The sequence below is a fragment of the Gigantopelta aegis genome, chromosome 4 (assembly GCF_016097555.1).
Source record: "Gigantopelta aegis isolate Gae_Host chromosome 4, Gae_host_genome, whole genome shotgun sequence".
In the NCBI taxonomy this organism is placed as follows: Eukaryota; Metazoa; Mollusca; class Gastropoda; order Neomphalida; family Peltospiridae; genus Gigantopelta; species Gigantopelta aegis.
Genome location: NC_054702.1, coordinates 26145984 through 26169119, shown reverse-complemented (window position 1 = coordinate 26169119; position 23136 = coordinate 26145984). Strand labels below are relative to the sequence as shown.

At 36.0% G+C, this 23136-nt stretch overlaps 1 protein-coding gene across 2 annotated transcripts; it reads right to left on the bottom strand.

Annotated features, from left to right (window-relative positions):
• Nucleotides 1-224: 224 nt before the first annotated feature.
• On the bottom strand, nucleotides 225-22563 carry LOC121370281. Of its 2 annotated transcripts, none has more exons than XM_041495416.1 (10): nucleotides 22323-22563; nucleotides 20417-21146; nucleotides 18064-18183; nucleotides 14167-14280; nucleotides 12424-12576; nucleotides 9951-10172; nucleotides 8855-8967; nucleotides 5931-6073; nucleotides 4521-4624; nucleotides 225-1199 (listed from the first exon to the last, which is right to left on the bottom strand). In XM_041495416.1, exons 2-10 carry the CDS (start codon nucleotides 21063-21065, stop codon nucleotides 331-333), a joined length of 2487 nt encoding a protein of 828 aa, XP_041351350.1. In that variant the 5' UTR covers nucleotides 21066-21146; nucleotides 22323-22563; the 3' UTR covers nucleotides 225-330. The 2 variants fall into 2 exon arrangements, with proteins under 2 accessions (XP_041351350.1, XP_041351351.1); XM_041495417.1 differs by having other exon boundaries at nucleotides 20417-21142.
• Between the last annotated feature and the right edge of the window lie 573 nt (nucleotides 22564-23136).

The following is a 23136-nucleotide window of genomic DNA, read 5'->3' as shown; positions in this document are numbered from 1 at the left end:
CAAATACATTTTCTTGATGATCATCCTAATGTTGGTAATACCTCAAATTGGATTTTACAGGTATAACCAAATAATTTTGTAAAAGCACACTGATATTATAAACAAGAAAACATATTTAAATATGCAGTCATTAAAAAGGGTCCATTGACTGAAAACCTCTTAATGGCAGCAAACTAAGGACAGCCTCTTTAATTGAGGTCTCGATCACTGAGCTACATTTTGCCCTTAATATGTGTTCCTTTTATTCAATAGATTTCCATCTATATATCTGACTTGGGTTCAGTTATCCTGTGCTGGGAACACACCGTAGCTATCCGGGTGGTCAGTGAGTTAATGACACAGCAGTAACCAAATGTCACCACTTGGACTTGACTGCAATCTCTCAAGAGACACTGGGGTATCCCCGTTTTTCAACAAACTGTTGGCTTGTTCACTTTCTTTGAGCTGAGCAAGATGTTTTTGACACATCTCGACCGGCTGTGGAAGGTTGTTGGCTTGGTACAATTCTATCATAGCCGTAAGCTGTGCAGATGCCTTTCCATAAGCTTCTCTGACTTTCTGGACATCACCCAAGTTGGTAAAAATGTCTATCATCTCTCTGTAACACGTATACATTCTGAGACCATCAGTTTTGAACTTGTAAACTTTGGACTCAAAGGTAACTGCTTCCTCAAATAATTTCAAAGCTTCCGTTTGTGCACCAGCACCTTTATAAGCACGTCCTAAGTTGATGAGGCTTTCAACGTGTAAAATGCATCCTTTATTAGTTATCTTTCTAATGTCCACTGCCTTTTGGAATGAAGCTATAGCATCTTCATAATTTCTTTGCTTCAAGTATACCTTACCCAAAGTGTCAAGAGTAAGCCCTCTTTCATGACTGTATAGTTCTGGTGCAAAGTCTAGTGATGCTAAAGCTGCTTCCAACATAATCTTTGCTTCCAGAGGTCTCCCTAGATGGATGTATGTGTCTGCTACTGTGTTTTGTGAAGCAATGATTGCTTTTAGTGGTGCATTGGTTTTCTGCTTTATTTCTAGTCCTCTCTCAAAATATTCTCTTGCCCTCTCGGAGTCAAGTTTGCTTGCCATTATCAATCCAATGTTGTTGTTTATCGATCCTAGTAAGGGATGGTCATGACCAAGTTTCCTTATATATCCTTTCAATGCTGCAGACATATATTCCTCAGCTGTTTGCAGATTTCCTACAAAATAGTAAAACAGAATTAACAATGGACATTGGTTTGGTTAATACTGCTCACAAATGATGTGAGGTCTTAAGTGTGGGTTATAGGTACAAATACAATGTCATTTAAAAGCAAACATGAAGAATTAAATTGTAATATAGAAGGATTATTAAATTTAGTTTACATTAATAGCAAGGAAGCACCATGTTGTTGTGAAATATTTTTTTTTACCAAAACCCCACACAAAAAATCAAGATAAAAAATATGTGATGCCATAATATACTTTTAAAACCCCCCAAGGTATATTAGCTGTGGGGAATGGTTATATGATAATAGTGAATTAATTGGGTAAACATTACAACCGGTAGTTCAGTATTACATTAGGTTTTATGACCACCAAAGATCTTGAAGGATGATTGGGGTCAGAAGTGAAATTTGAAAGTTGATGTTTTTTTATAAGTAAATAGCAAATTCAAACAATAAAAATGATTAAAAACAAAACAATAACAACTGTATGATCAATAGAGTGAAAAAGAGTGACAGAAATAATGTTCCACAGTGATTAATGGACCTTCCTGGAAATTGTCAAAATCGAGAATGACACCTCACGCACATGCATGTACGAGGCAACTGCGTGATGCATGTGCAAACTATGGAATGTGTTTTGGTGTGTTGATAAACAGACCTGAAGGTTCTTTACTGGGATGTCTGTGGTCAAAACGTATGTTAGGTCTAATAGCTGATATAAACATTAATATGTCAGGTTCCCCTACTTTTTTTGAAGAGTATACTGGTATATATCTGCAATGTTTTGGTTAAACGTTTGCAGAATCATTACTTGATCATGGACTTTATAAAAGAAATTCAATCAAATTTAGTCTGTATTTACATGTGTAATGACAATTAAATTAATAATTATTTAACAATACTGCTGTGAAAATGTACTTCACAAATTAAGTTATCATTCAAATAAGCAACAAAGAAATATGATCAGATGCATTGGTAATCATCAAACCAAAAAACAAGAATGCTACATTGACCTCAATAATTAGACCGTAATAATTTACAAGGGCAGTAACAAAGCATGAACTTGTTCCACCTAAGAATACATCAGGTAATATCTTTTTGGTATTTTCACTGTAGCTTAAAGTCAGTAAAGATTTTACCTTTACACTAAAAATATGACTTCACCAAACATCACTTTGATGGTTTCTGTAGATCTATTTGATGGCTATATACATATATATGAGGATTCGTCACAAGTGTTCTTTTAATGTGGAAAATATCAACCAAGTCTACATGTATGTTAATCAGTATATGTCTCGACAAATACCGATTAACTAGACGAGGTTGATATTTTACATAGTAAAAAACATGAGTAGCGAATTCTATTTATCCAAAAACACTTCCGAAATAACATTTTAATTGGATTTTTAGTAATTCTCAGTACTAAAGTCACCTCCCATCACTAATAATACGTCATCACTATCAGCACAAATTAGTTTGACATCACGCAGTAATTTTAACTAAATCTTATGAAAACATTACGCTCAGCTATACAGGTCTTGTTGGCTTGTAAACAAATGACCCATTCACAGCAATGCATTATTACCTAAAGACCCTGCAAATTTGCATATATAGTATACATTTAAATTTGCATACCATTATTAACCGGGTTAATACACTAAATTATCACATGGGTTTACGACATGGATATCATGAGCAAGTTATAGGATAAATATCATATATATACCCTCTAAGATGTTACAACACCAAGGTCAAAATACATTTTAAAATGTGCAGTCCTCTAAGATGCTAATAGACTACGGTTAAATACATTATAAAATGTTCTATATTTCTAGCTGTATGCAGTTATATGATCGATACACCAGGGTATGAAGAGAGAACCTAGTTTTGTTGTCTGTTGATGTACAGTGTTCATCTTTGACAATAACAGCGGTAAGCACTGAGAAGTTCTTGATGATCATTAGCACTTGATGCCAGTAAACATGTATCATCAGCATACATCATAGTTAATATTGTTAGACCAAGGTCAATATATATATACTATCTAACTCGTACGCGGTAATAAAAATACCATCACAACTGTGTGATTTTAAAAAGTTCTCCAGGTCATTAAAATGAGGGAAAACAATAACGGAGTCACACTGGTATAGAGCATTAAACAAATTTGGATAGTGTGTTGTCCTTTTCAATACAGTACAAGATTTAATACTATTATGTACATGCTATAAATTACCTAAAATATTTCTCATCAATGTTTTGATGCATGGAGACATTTTGACAACAATCCTGCCTTCCATATTTTAATATCCATATTTTATCAAAAGCTTTTTTCAAGTCCAGTCAATAAATGCACAGCTAGTATATATAAAAATATTCTCCTTTTCATCAGTGCGATAAGTCCATGAAGTAAAAATAAATGATCACTAGTTGAGTAACCTTTTCGAAGTCCAGCTTGAGCTTCCGTCAGAATATTATTATGCTCAATGTATTCTGTTAGTCAGTTATTTAAAACATCTGTAAACAAGTTACTTAGACGTGATGATAAAGTCACTGGTCTGTAATTTTCAACACTGTGAATCTATCACCTTTATTTTTGTATATTGTTTTATTAAGACCAAGATCAAATACAGTTAAACCTGTCTAAACAAGATCATGCCAGGGACACCGGCCTCAATGGCGCAGTGGTTAAGTCATCGGACTACAGGCTGGTAGGTACAGGGTTCGCAGCCCAGTACCGGCTCCAACTCAGAGTGAATTCTTAAAGGCTCAGTGGGTAGGTGTATTAAGGCCACTACACCTTCTTCTTTCTCACTAACCACTAACCAAACTAACAACTAAACCACTGTCCTGGACAGATAGCCCAGATAGCTCAGGTGTGTGGCCAGGACAGCGTGCTTGAACCTTAATTGGATATAAGCATGGAAATAAGTTGAAATGAAATGAAATGCCAGGGACCTACATGTAATATTTATCCAATTTAGACATTATCTGATGTATTGAGTGTCATGTTTTAGGATTTTAAAACATTTGAGACCATGAAACGTGGCCATGCAGTTTTGACGAATTCTGGTTAGTTCAGGGTCCGGTTTAGACATGTTTCACAATGCATATATAATTTTAAAATGCACAACCTCTTACCCTCTAAACTGTGAGAAATACCAAGGTCAAATACATTTTAAAATCCACGACTTCTTACCCTCTAAGTTGTGAGAAATACCAAGGTCAAATACATTTTAAAATCCACGACCTCTTACCCTCTAAGTTGTAAGAAATACCAAGGTCAAATACATTTTAAAATCCACGACCTCTTACCCTCTAAGTTGTGCGAAATACCAAGACAGTTGAGATGTCTGTAAAGGACAAGACTCTCTCCACATTCTGCTTCCTTTACAACCTCGAGTCCTCTGCTGAAATGCCTGAATCAGTGAAATGATAATCAGCAGTTAGAAAAAATATGGCTTTGTTTCCATAACACCTGTTTAGCTGTATATCATATGGACGTTTATGACCAGCCAGATATAACTCTATAGTGAAAACACAGAATTTCTGCCTATACCACTGGATAGGCAAATATTCCTGCTCTAATACAACAATAATCCTATGTTTGACATTAAATACCTTTACAATGATTATTTTTCAGTTCTCCGATAACAAATATTTGACATATTAATCACTAATATATGTACAAACACTACAGGAAGAAACCTGTCAACACCTACTTATTTAATCAGAATTTAGTTGAAACAGGCTGAGTGCTGTCGGGTTTCTTCCTGTAGTGTGTGTATTAGTGGTTACTATGTGAAATATCCGATATGAACAAACTCGAAAATTATCAATGTAATGATGTTTAATGTCAAATATAGGATTGTTACACTAGATCGATTGATCTTTGACTGAGAGACTGATTATAACCATCCATATATATGTCTAGCTTTTGAATGGCAGAATACTCGGGCTATATATCTGCATGATTACAGAAGAAGAAGTTTGTTTTGTTTAACGACACCACTAGAGAGCGAACTGATTAATGTAATCATTGGCAATTGGATGTCAAACATTTGGTCATTCTGACAGAGTCATCAGAGAAAACCCACAACATTTTGCCTAATACAGCAAGGGATATTTTATATGCACTTTCCTATCGACAAGAAAGCACATAGCATGGCCTTTGACCAGTTGTGGTGCATTGGTTGGATGTGATTAAAGATTCATTTTGCAAAATACAGACAGCAACGTACTCTAATCCTCTGCTGAATTGCCTGAATTGGAGAAATAAAAAACAGAGGAAACATGACACCGTTGATATCAAAACATGGATTAGCTGACAATCAGAACTCGTTTAAAATCAAGATTTAACATTTAAAAACAGGAAACAATCTTCTTTATTAAAATTATATACCTCTGCATGTTACTCCTATTACATGTATCTTCCCAAAAAGGTACATTAAAAACAAATGAAACTAAATAGTGAACTCGAATCGGACATCACAATCTGAAAAATACAAACAGTGCATGTTTGCAGGATAAATGATATTAACAACTAACCTGTGTTTTATTTAATCCTTTACTGAAACGTGTAAATATCTGCGCAAGAAAATAGTTACCATTATTTTATCAGACAAGGTCCTTTAATTGTGTCTACAAGTTTAGATATTGACATACAAATTAGTCAGTGCTTCAGTAAAGTGGAAAAAAGGTACTGTTTGAAAGAGTTGTACTTACTTAATAGCTTGTGGAATGTCACCCTGGAGATAAACTGTCCAACCCAAACTAAGCAGAACATTTGCCAGAGACTCTGTAGGGGGAGACAACTCCAGGATGTTGACTGCCTCTGTTAACATTCTTCTTCCTCCCACAAAATCAGACTGTCAAGGACAAATATGAATATTTATCATCCATTAAAGCAGGGCTCGAAATGCAGTGTTAGTACATGCACCAGTGCATGCTAATTTTTGCGTGTGCATGTAACTTTTAAAACTGGGTGCACGCGGTGCATGCTAATATTTTTCAAGTACTGTGTATTGCGTATACTAGTATCCTGTTGTCTACCAGATTCAGACTCAAGTTGTTGAATTTTGCGTATGCATTTCGTAATCTGTTCGCCACATGAAAACGATAACTTTTATCTTATGGGTGCATCCATTTTGTATCCCATAATCCTATTTACAACAATGGCGCCCTTTCGGTCATTTCCGTGAAATATATTTGCGAAAATTGCCGACAATATCTCGGTTATATCCGTGAACGGTATTAGGGAAGGTGGTCGAGACCGACTTTGGGGTATCCACGCGCATAACACAGCTGTTGTCGTCACTGACAAATTGAACTCTGCCAGATCTGTGATCAATACAAAGTACCGTAACAGCCGTGAACATTTTCGACCTCAGATATGGGCACTTGATCAGATGATTGCGAACGTGCAGGTGCGTTACTCGCGTAGTTAACTCGAAGTCAGCCAGTGATTATTTCAATCGCAACTTCTCATCAAATTCCGTAGGCTAATTTATATTATACCAACAGATCTTATCGAGTTAAAAAAGTTGATAACATACTTAATACAAAACACAAATATTTGTACGTTTTTGTAATAGGCCTATTATAGATTTCTGTACGGCGTTTATGTTGGGTGAAATTTTCAAATTTGATCAAGAATCAGTAATAAACGCAGTTGTATAATGTTCCGGTAATGTTAATAAATAAATATAGGTATTGCCGAATAATTCCGAATAGCTTCATATAAAAAAAAAACGAAGTTGCCTTATTTTTGGTGCATGCAGAATTTTAATGGTGCATGTAACTTTTTTTTGAGCATGCACCTGGTGCATGTAGATTTTTTTTTCTTCATTTCTAGCCCTGATTAAAGGCTTTTGTAAGAGATATCACTGGCACTATAGTTTGCGATATCTCCTGCGATATTCTCCTAGGAGATATTGCTTCTTATAATCTTGATTGGTGAAATTTTAATCACATGACATTATTTTGTTACGTCACTGTGTATGTTTCAGCACTAAACCTATCACTAGTGACGTCACACCACTGTCGTTCTGCTAGTTAACGAGTCTATCACTGCCAAATATAGTGATATTCAACCCACATTATTGTGATTGTTTACAATTGTCGCAAATGAAAAGTATAATAGTGGATGATAAAAAGAATACCCCCTCATATTTTGTGATATCATAATTTATCAGCACTTGTTGATAAAAGTATAAAAATCCTCGGTAAGCCTCGGTTTTCATACTTTTATCAACTTGTGCTGATAAATTATAATATCACGAGACACTCAGAGAGTATCCTCTGTGTATTATACAACCTGATTGTGGGACATTACCTATCTGACTGACATACTGTCATATCTGTTCTCTAGCCCACCACAGAAAGGTTCCAGTCAGTGCATGTATGACACCAGAAAATGAGTCATTCTTTGTTAGTGGTCACTATGGGATGTTGGTCAAAAACAAGTTTATTTTGAAGCAAACAGCATGTTTGTTCAAAACAAAGGATGAGCAACATGGTTAAATTGAGATTCAAAGAGTAATATTACATCCAAAATGGCGAACAACAATGAGAACCACCAACGACCTACACTAGCTGTTTGCAATATAACCATGCACAGGCCTGGAGCCTGTGTTAGTAACATTAGTATGTTGGTACTTTAAATTTAATATAAAAACAAAGCATTTTGTAAAACAAAATGTGATGTTTATGATGTATTTTCTAATTGTGAATTGGCATTTTAACATTTTAAATCGATTTTGGGGATTAGAAAGCATCAACAATAAAGCTATCATCAAATATAATACTTCACTGGAAAGGTAATTTTAATACTTCACTGGAAAGGTAATTTTAATACTTCACTGGAAAGGTAATTTTAATACTTCACTGGAAAGGTAATTTTAATCTGAGCACAGTGATAGTGGTTTTGTTTTGATATTTCATTATTTAAAAAACAAAAAATCAATATATTTCGTACAACACTCTACTGAAAGACTCTCCAAACAAGGTTAATACAATAAAGGGTTCTGCAATAACAAGTAGAACAGAGTGAGAAATGGCAACATACATTTCTTACATAAACATCGGAGAAAAAACCCTGAGATTTGTCGATTCACAGAGCGATATCATATGTGATGGAGATTTATTTAAAGACTTAATTCTGAGTGGCTTTTCCATTAAATTCTCACTAAAATTAATGCTATACTTCATGTTGATTGCTACCCCTATCACCTGTCAATATTAAGCGACAAAATATATCTCCATTGTTATAACTACTCCATCATAGTTACATACACAGAGATGCACTTTATAACTGGTATATTGGTATACTGCAATATAAAGTTTGAACAATATGTATCGCAATATTTTTCTAGCATACATGTATATTGCGCTTATGTATTTTGTATGTGTATTCACAGGTATTATATTTTCAAACAAAAACCACCAGTTTAAGAAAAGAAACAATACATTGTAGCTTCACTTGTTCGGTACAAATCTTTATTAACTGGTGTATTATTTTATTAAGTTATACAAAATGTACACTTTATAGATTCCAATAATTGAGAATTGGTTTTCACAACATATGATGATACGTATCGCAATACGAACATTTTGGCAATTACCTATAACTATTACATGACTCATCTCACCTTGACATTAGTCAGAGTTCGACCATAGTGTGTCATTGCCAGAGCCCGGTCTTTCTCCTTCCCATACTGCTGTGCTAGTTCAAAACATTTGGTAAAAAACAGAATGCTTTCATCTACAAAATAAAAATATTATATAGTATAGTTTTAATACAAATTTACACATTTAATATAAAGATATGATATACAGCATTCTTCAATTCTCTTTACATGATATTTGCAATCTAGGTCACATTCAGTGATCAGTTAGACAATGACTGGCAGGACAAAATGGATGGCGACTCCCATGTACATGTAAGAGATTTCATGCATGTCTACTGCTTGTGAAAAATATAACTTTCAAGATGTCTTCTGTATCTTACTGCCAAACTGTTTGTGAAAATACCTTTGTCCATTAATATAAATACATGTATAAGGTCTATAACAGTTACAAATAATACAATATCAGTAACAAAAACCCCAATGAAATCTGCAAATTACTGTTCAAACTGAACAAAACTACATGTATCTCCTTTGTAACTGAAGGGACAGGACTTGGACTTAGTGGTAAAGCACTTACCTGATGTGTAGCCGGTCTAGGACCGATCCCCATCGGTGGGCCCATTGGGCTATTTCTTGTTCCATGCAGTCAGTGCACCACGACTGGTATATCAAATGCTTGTGTATGTGCTATCTTGGCTGTGGGATGGTGCGTATAAAAACGATCCCATGCTACTAATAGAAAAATGTATTGGAGTTCCTCTCTAAGACAGCACAGCACATACCATAGTCTTTGATATACCAATCATGGGGAACTGGTTGGGATGGGAAAAACTCAAACACAGAATGGGTCAATCAGGGGATCTGATCCTGTGGTCAAAGAACTTCAGGCGAGTACTCTACCAACTGAGCTAGATCCCGTCCCAACAAAATAAAAAGACTCGTAAAAAATGCAATGCTCGGTTATTTATTGTGAAATATATTTGCCAAATTTAACTCCAACTCATAATGGTAACTTCATAAATGATAGATTTAAACCCTGAGTGTATATGAAGACAGAGACTCTAATACCGCTGAATGACATTCCACTGTGTTCAATGTTGTATAAAAATCTACTCACTGCCAAAGAATTCAATGATGAGACTGGAGGAGGTGGCTGCCATTTCGATGTAGAATGGGAACATCTCCTGTGTGGAGGGCATCACATCGGTCAGCAACTTCTGCAGGTTGGGATATTCCTGGATGAATGCAGCATACGCTTCCAGATACTCAGCCGTCTCCATCTGGCAACTGATCTCATGCAGAACCCGACTGAATGTAACACAGTAGCGCTTTCGGACTTCTATGCATCACAGGAAAAAAAAGAAGAATATAGCAGGACAGGACTGAAGGTATGTACTAGCAACAACTCCATACACCTATACATCACAAGAAAAGAGATGATAGAATCGATACTCAAGGCAGGACAAGGGAACAGCATGAGTAGCACTTCTATACATCACAAGAAAAATTATTATCGCAATGATGTTCAAGGCAAGACTGAAGGTATGGTAATGGCACTTCTATACAAAAGTACATCACAAGAAAAAAGATTACTGCAATACTACTCAAGGCAGGACTGAAGGAACAGCAGTACCACTTCTATACATCACAAAACATACAATTATTGCAATGATATTCAAGGCAAGACTGAAGGTATGGTAATAGAATTTCTATACAACAATTAAAAAAAAAGATTATTGCAATAATACTCAAGGCAGGACTAAATTAAGGTATGGCAATAGCTCTTCAGCACTTGTATATCACACAAGAAGAAAGACTATTATAATACACTGTCAAGACAATTATAGGTACCGTGTACGTAGCACTAAACTAAATAATTTCCGGCTGGGTCAGAGTTTGAGGTACACCGAACTTTTGATAGAGAAGTGAACACCACAAGTCCTAGCTGTGATTGTGTTAGTTGTAAAAAAAATCAGTTTTATCTGGGCTAAAAATGTATGCACTTTTATTTCATCTAATACCACTGTGTCGAGTAGCCTTGTGCTTGGAACATGTATGGGGTACCTGTAAAAAAAAAGTACTAAAATCTTTTGTGAAACTAGGGGTGTTGTAAAAAGATCTGGTTGTACCGAAAATGAGCCATGAAAGGTACCATTTTCTTCAGTTAATACTTTGAGGTAGGGGTTGTAGTACTGATATTTATCCAGCAATCACTGTATACATTGGAAAGATATGACAAGATAAATCTCTATATTTTCGGTCACTGACCAAAAATATAGGTCACGTGACATAAGCCCGACTTGACTCGAGTATTTCAGAGTAGATTTTCAATAAACATACTCTTTAAATCATTTGTTGAAGAGCAGTAAATACAAATAACTTTAAGTTTTGCGATAACAATACAAAACTTGTATATTTATTTATGAATTAGTGTTTGGAATCGTTTTTTTAATGTGACAGAAAGTAGCTAGTGTCTTACAATAATGACGTCATGCATCTTGTATGATGTCATGCATCTTGTATGACGTCATACAGCAAATCTTGTAGCCATTCTTGTATGACTAGGCATTAGACGTATATGATGTCGATTTGCGTACACAAAACTGGAATAAATAATTATTTTCCAAATATTCCTTTCGGATTGCAGGATAAAAGAAATAACTGGTTACTATCTTAAGATATCGGCTTTATCCAGCTCAGGTCGAATGGCGAATGCAGCTCGGCAGAGCCACGCTGCATTCTCCATTCTAACCTTCACAGGATAAAGCCGATATCTTAAGACAGTAACCAGTTATTCCCTATTCATGGGTCATAGTTTGGTTGATATATTCCATTATTTGGTATAGTACAACCTACATGTATAAGGACTGATTCAGAACTGATCTCATGGATGATGAAAGAGCCACTGTAATTTCACCACTATCACCAGCCATTGTGAAAGTCTACAAACTAAAGCTTGTCAGCTTGTCACTGATGATGAAAGTTAGTTGTTGACATGGATAAAAACTAGTTACAGTTGTTTGTTGTTGCCTTACAATTGTGACGTCAAAGCCTATAGTGAAGCACTGATTATGACGTCACACCATATCTAGCAAACAATTTATTTTTTCTTTCTCTAGGGAAAGATTTTTTTCCCCCACTTCTCTCTGCCCATATGGGTAACAAATGACATTAATTCTATAAGAAAATATTCAGTGAAATACCCATTGCATTATTTATAGGGGCGGGACGTAGCCAAGTGGTAAAGCGATCGCTTGATGCACGGTCAGTCTGGGATCGCTTCCCGTTGGTGGGTCCATTTGGGCTATTTCTCGTTCCAGCCAGTGCACCATGACTGGTATATCAAAGGCCGTGGTTTAAACATCTGTGTGGTCCTTAACCATATGTCTGACGCCATATGTGTTGAGTGCATCGTTAAATAAAACATTTCTTTCTTTCTCAGTATATATACACGTATATAGTGGCCGTTTTAACATAGAACCATTTATTTGCTATAAACCAATTAAACCAATTAACATACTGGACAGAATATATAGTGTTTCTGATGGTATGCAGATGTGTTATAGTTATATAGGCTTAATAATTCTTACCAGGAAGGTTCTCAATGTTGAAATAAACTTCAAGGCAGTCCTGTAGAATACCATGGATGTTGTATCTCCTGGTTTTAGGATCAACCTGTATCACGTTACGTCTCAGCAGAGGTCTTAATGTCTGTTGGTGGGTATCACTAGTAGTATGATGAGCTGCATGGGAAAACATATAGTCAATCTTCTAGGGGTGCAACGATACAGTCAAAACCGTATTGCGATATATTGTGATATAAGAAACCGTATTGCAATATAGTTGATATTATTTAAATTTAATATTTATAGGTTTTTTTTTTGTATGAAAGCAGAAGGCATAAACTTAGCATAGCTAGTTTGAGTTAAATAAGAAATACTAAGTATATAAATCAAAATAATATTATTTGTAATATTGATTCCATCACAGACCTAAATGATTATATAAACCATGACATTACATTTATTAGTAGCATAATGTTCTTGGTCATTTTTATTTTTTAATACACTACTAGTCTACTAGAACACCGGTGTGATGTTGTCAAACTATTTATAAATTGTCACATTCAGAAATCATTACTATCAGGCTTTTCCATTGCTGCTCACTTGACACGGAAATGTACGTATTGAGTCGCAATGTTTTGGCAATCGACCAACCAGAGGTTATTGGCCGAGGTGTTTTGAACAATTAGCTAAAGTATTCAGAGTTAAGGGAAAAGCAACATAATAGCCGTAGCTGTATTCCAACGTAAATGAACAATGAATAATAATGTGTAAGTACCAAAACATTTATTTGTAATTATCGTTCACTGGTTATTTTTATTGGACTTTTAACAAATTTTGAACCAAGTATAACCAACCTATCACTTCGTATGCCAACAAGTAAGCCAACTACGCTTGACGTGATTGTTACATTTCCTGTCATCACCAATTAATAACATGATGGGGGTTTTGTTTGTTTATTTGTTTGCCTATTTGAAGTCAAATAACATACAAGGAAAAAATAGCATGAAAAAATTGCGATACGCAAAACTGTACTGTGGTTCATATAGAGCTGATCAATTATCATGGTATACAGGGCTGGTATACAGGGCCGGTATACAGGGCCGGTATACCTGTTTATCATTGCAGCACTGGATCTTGAAAGAATCAAGTCAAAAAGTTTGAGAAATCAGAGATTTGAGATAAACATAAAACTACTAGCTAAGAGTAAATTATATTCCTATATTACTTGTAATTGGCCATAGGCATATGAGATGAGAGATTAGAAGGGGTCAACTGCCCCTTCCCTCCTTCAACTGCTGGAGAAACATTTTTGCAGTTGGGTAAAAATGATGGAGATGTTTGTGCTAAATGAGCTGACCTGAACATTTTTCACTAAATAACAGGTTATCACATTCACAGTAAATGATCAACACATTACATACCCAGTCAACACATTACATATCCAGTAGTTGATCAACACATTACATACCCAGTAGCTGATCAACATATTACATACCTAGTAGTTGATCAACACATTACATACCCAGTAGTTGATCAACAAATTACATACCAAGTAGATGGTCAACACATTACATACCCAGTAGTTGATCAACACATTACATATCCAGTGGTTAATCAACACATTACATACCCAGTAGATGACCAACACATTACATACCCAGTAGATGATCAACACATTACATATACCCAATAGTTGATTACCACAGTACATACCCAGTAGTTGATCAACACATTACATACCCAGTAGTTGATCAACACATTACATACCCAGTAGTTGACTGGCCTCCACGTCTGTGAAGGATCCTGGAATGTATCCCAACACAGCAAGTCTCTGCTGGAATTCCTTCGTGAACAGCCCAATAACGCTCATGTAAACAGCTCCTGCATGTAAACAAAAAATGTATCCCTTTAATGAACATAATTCATTGCATAAAAATTAATGTTGTTCACTACAATTATAAAGAACAGCCATATTGTCCAGTTTCACCTTCAAATGTCTAATGTTACCTGAGACGGCATTACGTTCTGATTTAACAGTCATTATTTGCCCTACTAATAAAACATTTTCTTGGATTTAAAGTTCTGACAAAAACTGAATTTTAAATGACAGAGTGGGGAAAAGAATGAAACTGTGTTACAGTAGCAACTTACATTGTCACACCAAACATCCACTGTTGTTTAGGATAACATTAGACATTTTGGAACAACATTAGAGGTTGCTACTAGACACTGCCACCTATTTTGATGGTTCCATCTTTATAGTGTTGGGATACAGTTGGAATTTTATCACTGATCTACTTTACTATTGTACAATCGGTTAGAATAATATGACATAAGGAGGATTAGCATTACATGGACCATCATGGACCTATTGTTAAATTCACTGGGATAGGCCTTATAAATCGCTAATTTTAACTTTAATAGCTATGTAACATTTGGGTTTTCTTATTTGCAACTGAAAATAATCACCAACTGCAACATACTGTAAACTGGATTAATAATGTGATGTGTTCTTTTGTGAATATGCACCTTACTCTTGTTTGCGATGTTTAAATTTCGCAAATGACCGTTGGCATCTGTATAAAACTATGCTTGTGAAAATAATGTGTGTATACATTTCGCGACTTGAGGTTGGGCGCGAATGACGTGAAATTAATATGCATGCAATATTTTCCTGGTTTACAGTATTTACATCATTCCATCATCTAACCTGGAGAAACAATTACAGTATTTACATCATTCCATCATCTAACCTGGAGAAACAATTACAGTATTTACATCATTCCATCATCAAACCTGGAGAAACAATTACAGTATTTACATCATTCCATCATCTAACCTGGAGAAACAATTACAGTATTTACATCATTCCATCATCTAACCTGGAGAAACAATTACAGTATTTACATCATTCCATCATCTAACCTGGAGAAACAATTACAGTTAACATTTTCTACGATGATTGATTATGGATTTGTATAACCGAACCGATCAATTTGTTATTATAATCGATCACTGGAACATCGCCACGCCTCACTGCATTCAGAAGAGTATATAACTGCTTTCTTTTCTAAAAACTTAGTTTGCTTTTGTTTAATGACACCACTAGAGCACATTGATTTATTTATTAATCATCGGCTATTGGTTGTCAAACAGTTGGTAATTTCAACATCAAGTCTTATACATAGGAAACCTGCTACACTTTTCTATTAGTAGCATGGGATATGTTATATGCACCACCCCAGACATACCATATGGCCTTTTATATACCAGTTGTAGTGCATGCACTGGCTGGAACGAAAAACAGCCCAATGGGCCCACCAATAGAGATCGATCCCTGACCAATTTCTTTTCTGAAACAGCCTCCTGTTGTCAAAGATAATAAGCACATTGCATACAGGACTGTCACCTAATGTGAGAGGGAAGAGCTCTGTTCGGTAGAAAGCTTTCATGTATATCATTCCAAGAATCTTAAGCCTATGGCAGACGAAAGCTATCAGCTGAGCAAAAAGTTACTCAAGACTTTTTGCTCAGCTGTTAGCTTATAGCAATTACATGATGAGCTAACTGCTGAGCTAGTCTGCCTATGAAAATGACGTCACACTGACACCATATGTTCATGTTTCCATCGGTCAATTGGTACATTCGGCTCAGATAATAGCTCACGTAGCCCACACATATAGATGTTTACCACACGCGACCTAAAACATAACACAATAGATATTTTCCTTACAACCATGCAATACGAAAAAGTCAGCAAAATCATTTGCACACGTGAGCTATATCAGCTGAGCAAAATGTCACTCTTGTGTGTGGTAGGCTCAAGCTAGATCGCCCACAATGACATTTAGTTTAAACAATATTTATTGCTGTTCAAAAACAGTAGCAGCCTGGGGATTGGCCAACAGGCGTCAGCCTATATTAAGGCCTCTCTTTTACAATATGAATATTTTACAAGCAATACAAATAAAACATAATGATTATAACTTATGCCAAATTCACTAACAATGACATTTGATGTTTGAGCAGACATCTGAAGTTTCTACAAAAGTTTGCTTTGTTTAACAGCACAAGGATTTATTAATCACCGGCTATTACTGGATGTCAAACATTTGGTAATTTCGACATTAAGTCTTCGAGAGCAAAACCACTACATTTTCCCATCAGGTCAGGTCAGGTCAGGTCAGGTCAGGTCAGGTCAGGTCATAGGGTTTTACGTGCACATTCAGAACAAGCTGTTGTAGCGCACGCCTGTTGTGGGCACAAGAGCCGGCCATGGCAGGCTCCTCCGTCCATGACAGGAAAGGTGTGGGGGGGGGGGGGGGGCAAGGAGGGACCACCTGCGCTGGCAGGTGCAAGGGAGCAGCAGCAGCCCGATTGAATCGGTAGCAGGCAGGAGGGGTGGTGGTGGTGCTATGGAATTTGAATGGAGCTGTTAAATGCCAAAGAGAAAAGGTGCGCATTTTTGTTGAGGAAATTTGGCGCAATTTTGAACGGTCGTTCGAAAGGTAAATGTGCGAGCTAGTATTGGTTTTGAATCGAGAATAGCTCGTTAGTGGGTCGAGAGTAGCTCGATTTTCCCATTAGTAACAAGGGATCTTTTATATGCACCACCCCCACAGACAGGATAGGACATACCATGGCATTTGATATACCAGTCGTGGTGTACTGGCTGAAGTTTCTACAAGGCTCTAAGCCTATATTGATGATAAACTGATAATTATAACGTATTTTAATTACTAGTATCATGAAAGAAATATAGCACTTGAAATTTTTCACAGGGAACAATATTTCAAAATCAGAAATAACCAGAAGTAACCGTGACTTTTACCTAGGTAAATTATATTATTCATTAACATGAATTATATAATTTGTGTAACTGGTGAGTAACACAATCATGACACATGTGTATTACATAGAGATTATTACACAAGCTTGTGTGTCCTACTGATTTTACGAAAGAAGTGTCAGGAATTTTGTATTGCCTGAGTGTTGTAATACATAAATCCTGACATGTGTTTCATAAAATCAGTACGACACACATGAGAGTGTAATAATTTCTTTATTATCCATATTATTATTCGGTTTTATTTATAAATAACAAGGGCTGTCTCAAAATGTTTCAACCACAACTAGAAGGAGGTGATGAAATAACATCATATTTCACATGCAAAGTCAGAGTTAGGACTGGGGAAGTAACATAACGTTATGACGTCACTTCCCAAAATTGCGTCATTACGCTTTTTATAACATGTGTGCTTCGTATGTTTATTATTAACTCAGTTATGTTGAACCATGTGGATAATACAGGTCTTTATTATCCACATAGTCCACGATATACAAGGAAATATAACCAGTATGACACACATATGTCATAATGATTTCATATGACCAGCGAATGATGCAATTTCGGCAAGCAAGTCATAACATAATGTGGCTTGCTCAGTCTTAGCTGTGTTATGATATATAAAATGATATATATTATTTTTCAAATGTCCAAAACCAGTCTTGAAAATAATTTGATATATTTTGCCAATATTAATTTTAAAACGAAGTGTTTCAGCATGTAAACTATTGGCAGTTCACATGAATCAAAATCTGCAAATAGAATAATTTGCATTAAATATTGTGCACTGTTTTTATATAATTCTAATGATACCATACCAACTTGTTCCTCTGAATCATAGCTTTCTGAACTGAGTGCTCTAAGTCTACACTGACTGAGGACATCAACCATCTCTGCTGGAGTGAACGATATTCCTTCTGGCTGGCTCAGCTCACATCCTGAGAGAAAAATTTATCAATTATAGAGACAGACAGAAAGGGGGACAGACACAGACACAGACACAGACACAGACACACACACACACACACACACACAAAAACATAAAATTTGCAGATATATATATTAACATAGCAAGAGAGAGAAACAACCACAGAGAGAGAGAGAGAGAGAGAGAGAGAGAGAGAGAGAGAGAGAGAGAGAGAGAGAGAGAGAGAGAGAGAGAGAGAGAGAAACAACCAGAGAGAGAGAGAGAGAGAGAGAGAGAGATAGAGAGAGAGACCCAGACACCAGACAGACAGATGGAGAGGTTTTGCAGATAGAGTGACAGACAGATATTACAGACAGATATTACAGACAGATGACACACATGTATATAGACAGAGAAAGGGAACTGAGAATTAGCCTGAGAGATAGACAGATAAAGAGACAGATGAGAGATGGATGAGTAAATAGATATAAACAAACAAGAGAGAAAAAGAGACACAGAAAATTCTCCTACACAGAATATTCTCCAATCAACTTTGCAAAGTGTAACTATTGTTAGACAGACACAGATTTACACATTAGATACTATAGTCTAAGCTCCAGATTCGGTACAGACGCTATTTCTAATTAGACCTGAAACATGTGGCAAGTTGCAGAAGCTTTTTATAAGCCAATTATATTCACAGATATATATACATGTAATGAAATTTACTTTCGGGTCCCTACGTCGGCTCCACTTGTAATGAAATTTACTTTCGGGTCCCGCCGGAGGTTCCACTTGTAATGAAATTTACTTTCGGGTCCCTACGTCGGCTCCACCTGTAATGAAATTTACTTTCGGGTCCCTACGTCGGCTCCACTTGTAATGAAATTTACTTTCGGGTCCCGCCGGAGGTTCCACTTGTAATGAAATTTACTTTTCGGGTCCCAATCTGGGGACCACGGGTTCGGCTACCCCTTTCGGTTGTAGACTTTTGCTGGTACTAAGAGTCTATTAATAATTCTCTAGAAGGCTGAAATTACTATAAACCAGACCGACTTGACTAGCACAGAAAACCCAAACTAACAAATAAACAGATTACACATTTATTCGAGGGAGTACAAACAAATAACAAATATGTATGGTAGTCCTCTAAGAATCCATATATGAATTGACTACCACTAAATAAGTAAATTTACACCCACATATCCATACAAATAAATATTTATATTTAGGGACGTGTATGAATGTGTCGTTGATAATCCTGACAAAGAGAATATTCGCGGAATTAAATTTGCATCTGCAGGACAGCCCACACCAAATAATTAGGCTCTACACCTTACATGATTACCCATCCATGCCGGTGTACACGAACTCCGTTAAACCATATATATTGGACAGCCCCCTTCAAAGCTATTTTAACCAAAACACCCTATTAAAGCAGTCGTTAATCCATATAATTAGGACTCACTTATTCGGAATGGGGTTACAAACCATCGACAATGACGAAGACCGCTTATTAAAATCAACGAGATCCTAATTTAATCAGGTTTAATTTATTCAGACGGGTCGTCCGTTCTCTAACTCAGCCAAAACGATTAAGCGGACAGTTCGTGCACGGTAAAAACACGGAATTATAGATGGGACGATTACACCTTACACGTAACACGGGTCATTGCATGACTCGCTTTACGTAGCTAATTTATAATTTTAATAACCAAATCTTATAGGATATACATTGGTTAAATGTATGTATAAATGGGCAGACAGCTAGGAATGGAAGCAAACATGTTTACATATATATAAAACGAAAAACAACACAGCACACAAAAACTAACCTCACAGAAAAACAACCCGAGCGCAAGTGGGGATAAATAACGTGCGTCGAAAAATGATCTAACCTGACCAACCTGATTTGTTGATTCAGTCAGGCCACACTCTTGCACGGACTTCTGCCGACAACATTTAAAACGGTTGCACGACACTTATTGTATTATCCCTCGTAGCAATGAGAAAATAACGTTCCTGATATTCATAAGTGAGTAGAGTTAGATCATGCTGTTAATGTAATTAGTAAGAGATATAATCAGAATCTTAACTGAATATAATAACCAAGGAAAATATGAAAAGATAGACAGACTGAAAACCAGGAACGCTACATACACATACTTATTTTCTCAAATTATCCCAAGAGGGATATTCTCCCATCAACATTTCCAAGTGAAACCATTGTTAGACAGACATACAAATTTACACAAGTTACAAACCTGCAATAGTCATGGCTAATGGAAGTCCACAACACAGTTCAACAATTTTTTCAAGATATTCTCCAAAATCAACATCAGGTGCAATGGACTTGATAAGCTTTGACCCGTCTGCAGTGTTCATGGGAGGTAACTCTTGACAGTAGAAAAAGGGAAAGCCACGGACAATTTTTGTTGTTGAAAATATTATCCTAGTATTTTGACAAGTCCATATGATGGTACTGCAGGTTGATATAAACTCATCTTTCAATGTACTGTTCAAGCAATCTTCAGCATTGTCAAATGACAGTATGTAGGCATGACGAGTGTCAGCGTTCATCTTGTCACACATCTGTAAGACCCAGTCATGAGCATTGTTCCAGACCTCATTGATGAAACCTAGTGGAAGTAAGATCTTCAAGCGAAGAGTCTCCATGGATGTGACACCCTGCAGGTCAACAGAGATGATCCTCAGGCTGCTGTCATCTCCAACATCAGACTGAAGTCTCTTCAAGAATTCCTTCACTGTCCTCGACTTGCCAACAGACTTCTGACCAAAGATTCCAAACACTCGGTATTTCCTCCAAGCACTGCGTAATGAATCCAGGAAATCTGCTCTTCCAATGAACAGATGCTCAACATCCTCAAGGTCAAAGTCATGGTCAACTTCCATCTTGGATAATTCTGTAATTCTGTCCTTGTAACCTCCGGTTATTTACTTATTCTCGTACTTGTGTCTCGATCTGCAAGCTTACTTTTCATGGAAAAGAAGAACACACTTATAAGAAACTGACAAATTAAAAATTAAAAGTACAAAAAATGTTATTGAAAACAACCAGTCTGACAGAACTGCTAAAGCAATAGATGTTCCCTAGCAGGCCCATCAAATTGCAAATCTCGTAAATTCAAGGGCTATAATACTGTGAAAAATGGGTAACTTGCCATGAAAGTTAAACTTTGTCTGTAACAAAACATGATAAAGCTATACACAAAATTTCATCTCAATATGTTAAGGCAATGAGGCATATTACAAGTAAAAAGTTTAAAACAAATTCATATCTCCTAAGATCAAGGGCCATAACTCTTTGAACAATAGGTAAATTGCCATGAATGCCAAACGTGATCTGCAACAGAAAATGATAAAGCTAAACACAAAATGATAAAGCTAAACACAAAATGATAAAGCTAAACACAAAATGATAAAGCTAAACACAAACTTTCAGCTCAATATCTTCAGGCATTGCAAAAAATCTGGAAAACTAATTTTAGTATCTCCTAAATTCAAGGGCCTTAATTCTGTCAAAAATGGGTAAATACCGGTACTCACAAACGTCAAACTTTGTTTGTAACAGTACACAATAAAGTTATACACAAAATTTCAGCTGAATATCTTGAGACATTGTGAATAAAACATCAGGTAAACTATATGTGGGAAAGACGGACAGACACACAGATAGACAGACAGAAGCATGTTGATGAAACTTATAGTCCCCTCCAAAAAAAAGAAGAAAAAAAGAAAAGAGTTCTCATACCCCACCCCAGGAAGCCTTCAGCAACAGTAAGTGCAAAGGTTAGAGTAAGGGAATGGTTATTATAAATATTAAATTATGTTAAAACTAGTTCGGAGGGACGTAGAAAGTGTGGTTAGAAATGTACTGACTTAATGTGCCCCGTGCACTGTTAAAACAAAAATCAAGTAGGATACCAATTATTAATTTACATTATATATATATATATATATATATATATATATATATAGTTGCAGTTACATATAGACAGAGACAGATCTATAGATAGATAGATAGATATATATATATATAGATATTTAATTAATATAAGTAATAAAACAATTGAGCAATATAATCATTAAAATCTATACAAGGCAACAACAAACTATTATTTATAATAATTAAAACTTATTCAAAGCAACCTCAAATTATGAACATTCGACAAGGAAGCACTTTTTCCAGGAAGTAGGTATAAACATAAGTAAACGGTGGGCCTCTTCACACCCATTCACATATCCATCCAGGCAACAACAACATACTGTTATATTTATGAAAACACTTCTTGCCCCTCAACACAAATGTTCTAACATTGGCTGTACATACAAAACAAAGTCTGTGTTAACACATCTGTCATTCCAAAACCACAATTCTACTTGGGACTAACTTCACGGACTGCACAGGGGAGCTAACTGTATACTCGTAAATACTGCTACCGTAGTTTCAGTTTCGCTTCCTTGTTCGAGTCTAGTACGCAGTTAGTAAAAGTTGATCATACTGCCACCACACACACACACTCAAGCACTCAAGTAGTGCCATATGCCATCTGAACATTAACAGTACTACTGGGCACGTCATTTGCTGATGAAAAGTGGGGGTGACCGTTTATGACAAATATTTTTGTTCAGCAACCGCCATTCACCCAGAACAAATTAACAGATGTCTTCGGTGCATCCCAGGGCCGTAGGCGTAGTTAGCGGGGGTAGAGGTGGGCCAAAAAATCTGTTAAAACAATAGAAACTTTTTAAAAATCCTCTTCTTGGTTTTGAGTATGTAACCTTCCTGAAATGGAATGAATGAATGTTTCTTTAACGACACCCCAGCACAAAACAAAACATATCGGCTATTGGGTGTCACAAATGGTAAGTATATGAACATATTACTTATATATATTTATGTAAAACCAGTGTAAGGAACTGTGGGGGGTAAAGTATAATATAATATATAAAATCAAATTGC

Coding starts and splice junctions, on each gene's coding strand:
- LOC121370281 (XM_041495416.1), bottom strand. CDS start 21,065: ATGGAAGTTGACCATGACTTTGACCTTGAGGATGTTGAGCATCTGTTC. Junction 12,577..14,166: donor GGAGGCCAGTCAACTACTGG/GTATGTAATGTG, acceptor TTTCCCATGCAG/CTCATCATACTACTAGTGAT. Junction 1,200..4,520: donor TATTTCGCACAACTTAGAGG/GTAAGAGGTCGT, acceptor ACTATTTTGTAG/GAAATCTGCAAACAGCTGAG.